Source organism: Aptenodytes forsteri, unplaced genomic scaffold, assembly GCF_000699145.1.
Source record: "Aptenodytes forsteri isolate BGI_AS27 unplaced genomic scaffold, ASM69914v1 Scaffold273, whole genome shotgun sequence".
NCBI classification, from domain to species: domain Eukaryota; kingdom Metazoa; phylum Chordata; class Aves; order Sphenisciformes; family Spheniscidae; genus Aptenodytes; species Aptenodytes forsteri.
This window is the reverse complement of record NW_008795041.1, coordinates 808,711-811,812: the sequence shown is the minus strand read 5'-3', so window position 1 is coordinate 811,812 and position 3,102 is coordinate 808,711. Positions and strand designations below refer to the sequence as shown.

The following is a 3,102-nucleotide window of genomic DNA, read 5'->3' as shown; positions in this document are numbered from 1 at the left end:
CCGACTCTCTCCCCCATCCCGCTGGGGGGGAGTGAACGAGTGGCTGTGTGGTGCTTAGTTGCCAGCTGGGGTTAAACCATGACACCTATTCAAAACCAGTTTTTCTTGCATGCATCGCTACTGTTTTGGGATGCATTCTTTTACCATTTCTCCAGGGGACTTCTGACTATCTCTAGTAACCTTTTTGGGGTGTCAGTTACACCAATAGGTCTGAAACATTTTTGTTGCTGCATTTACCTTTGGGAAAAAGGTTTTCAATTTTTTCATGTCCAGCGTGCTAAATTAATTTAAGGTCTCTCCCATACTTAAGTCAACAGGTTCTTATTAGTTCTGAATGTCTAACAGATCTACTTTTGTTCTTTCCTCCCATTGCTAAACTGCAATGCACATGCAATACTCCACGCATTTAAAATTAGCAGGTATAAAATACATACAGAGGAAGTACATAAAGAAAGAATTGAAGGAAGTGAAAAGAAAAAGGAGTAATTTACAAATATTTACAGACACATTAAAAGTACAATGATACATAGTTACCAGCAGAAATTACTTACTGTTTGGGAACGAGATCAAACCTCATCCTATTGAGAAGTTCATCTTCTTGTAACATCACCACTGCAACAGGGTACATTTGATCAAAGTCAAAATTAAACTGCACACCTGCTGGAGGATCCCGCAGAAAATTTCGTTTATCCTTTGAAGAACATATTTATGGTCATTAACTGGTATCAGAGAAAGGATATCATATTTCACACACAAGACCAGCAAAGCAATCCCACTTCTCACATAATTCTATCATACCACAAAGCTGTAAAGCCTTAAAAAAAATAAAAAATTATACTGGGGATCTACTTTGGCTCAAGTTGATACTGAAAGAACTATTTACTCTTGCACATGATCAGTACAGTGACAGACACATTAAAAGAAGTATATTGAAAATATATAATTTAATAATGCTAGCCAAACTTACTTTGGAAAAAAAAGGAAGTTTTAACCTCTCCCAACAGAAATATTTCAAATCTTACAGGAAACGAAATACTTACTAAATACTTACTGCTGAAAAGGACAGTATTTGCTGTTGAATTGTCTCTTCTTCATTGCTGTCTACCCAGGGAGGCACTGCTGCTTCTGTTATTGAAAAGAGGAAAATAATCACACATGTATTATTAAAAAAAAAAAAAAAAACAACTTTATGTAAGGTGTGTTTTGTGGTGTAACATACAATGTCACAAAAATAAGCAGACTTACGTCAGTAAGCCAATTCATTGTTCCTTTTTCCTAAACTAAGCTCATGGCATAAGGGCGAAACTCTAGGAATGGATCTTTGCTTATCAGAGGTAAAAAAAATAAAAAATAAAACAGTTACTGACTTCTGTTATTGTAAAACTAAAACCGTGGGGATTTCTTTGCAGTGTGGACCAGTCAGAACTTGGTGCCTCTTAGTTTATTTACTGAAGTAGTGCTGTATAACTGGTTAAGCTGCCTGCAAATAGAAATTTCTAGATTCACTTTAAACATGTAAACTTTGTCTAAATTAAGCTTTCAAAATAATTTACTGTTGTATTAATTTTCTAACACCTAGAAGACACCAATTTTTTAACTATGGAGAAAAGTTATAAAATTTGTTAGAAATTACATCATGTTATACACTGAATAAGCATACTCGAGTTCAGCTGATTTATACATTTACACAGATACTTCCAAACTAGTTCTGCAGGCTGTACACAGAGGAAAATAAACTCTTGTAGATGTATTAATCTCTTCACTATCAATGCAAATGCAGCCTACAGAGACATTATGATGCATCTGTAGCAGTTAGCAAATAATTCTTGTGCACTTAAACTAACAATGCTTATTTGCCTATGCACCTTCCATCAGCAAGATCTTTCACCCACATAGATTCACATCTGATGCTAATGCTTCTTTCAGTTAGGCCACCTGCTACTTCTTTTTTCACCAATCTAGCTACCTATTTTCATGAAACTTGTAGAAATATATTAACAGATGCCAAAGTTTACTAACAGACCCAAAAAGACAGAAATACAGACAATGCGATCACATAAGCAGTCTTGCAAGAAGAAACCAGACTAACATACTAACTACAGACAGTATGAAAAATTTTATCATGATCCATTTAAAACCAGCTCATTTTCAAGATTAACAATAGAGCTACTAATTATTCAAACTGTCAGAAATTATTGCGTTCAGGTAACACATTAAAAGAGACAAAACCCAATGATGAAACACAATGTAAAAAAAAAAGTGCTTATTTTACAGTCTCAAATAGATCCACTGATGTCAATGGGTGGGTAACTTGAAGGATTTAGATCACAGATAATTATAAAGCAAATGATTTATGGGAAAGCAAAGGATCAATTATGCCTTTAATGTAAGTAGAGCAACTCCTACAGCAAAACTAATTAAGTACTATAGTGCAAACCCTAACCCATGTTTTTCATTTCATTATGAAAATGTGACATGATTGCTAAAGCTCAAAAGTAATCAGCATGCCTGTTTTTAATAAATACACAGGCTTAAGATTCAAAACAGCAATAAGTGATCGGCTTTGGTAGCACAGTGATCTTTGAGTTAATTTCATAAAGCTGAATTTGGTTAAAAAAGCAAATCTAAACCAACTAGATAATGTAACGCTAACCTCACTCAAAAATGTCATCTTCCTATTCCACAATATATGTTAGGTTCTGCCATAATGTGTTTCATTAAACAGAGTTTTGATAGATTAGGTTTAGCTATAGCTCAATTATCCAGCTTCCAGCAAGTTTTAGCTTATGCAATGTTATGCATTATCAAAAAAAGCATACATTACCTGATTTTTTTGTTTGCTGCTCTTGGACAAATTTTTTCTGTTCCTTCTGAAAATCTCCAATAATTGTCTAAAATAAAAATTAGGGAACCACAATAAAAAAAAAAATCATTCCTCTTGTTTCTTTTTCACTCAGAAAGTGCTTTCACACAGAAGGATCATACTCTCATATCCCTGGTGGCCCTTTTTGTAACTTAATTAAAGGTGTTTCATGTAAATCATACGTTCACCTTTACTGAAACATTCAATTTTGCCTTTAAAAGTTTAAACTATTGTGTAGG

At 34.0% G+C, this 3,102-nt stretch overlaps 1 protein-coding gene across 1 annotated transcript in view; it reads right to left on the bottom strand.

Annotated features, from left to right (window-relative positions):
• SYAP1 (synapse associated protein 1) overlaps positions 1 to 3,102 on the bottom strand; it is a 15,978-nt gene that overhangs the window by 10,563 nt on the left and 2,313 nt on the right. The window contains exons 2-4 of the mRNA XM_009276926.1: positions 2,825 to 2,891; positions 1,052 to 1,125; positions 552 to 691 (exon numbers count right to left, since the gene is read on the bottom strand). Coding sequence (XP_009275201.1) covers positions 552 to 691; positions 1,052 to 1,125; positions 2,825 to 2,891 — 281 coding nt within the window. The remainder of the gene's footprint in view (positions 1 to 551; positions 692 to 1,051; positions 1,126 to 2,824; positions 2,892 to 3,102) is intronic.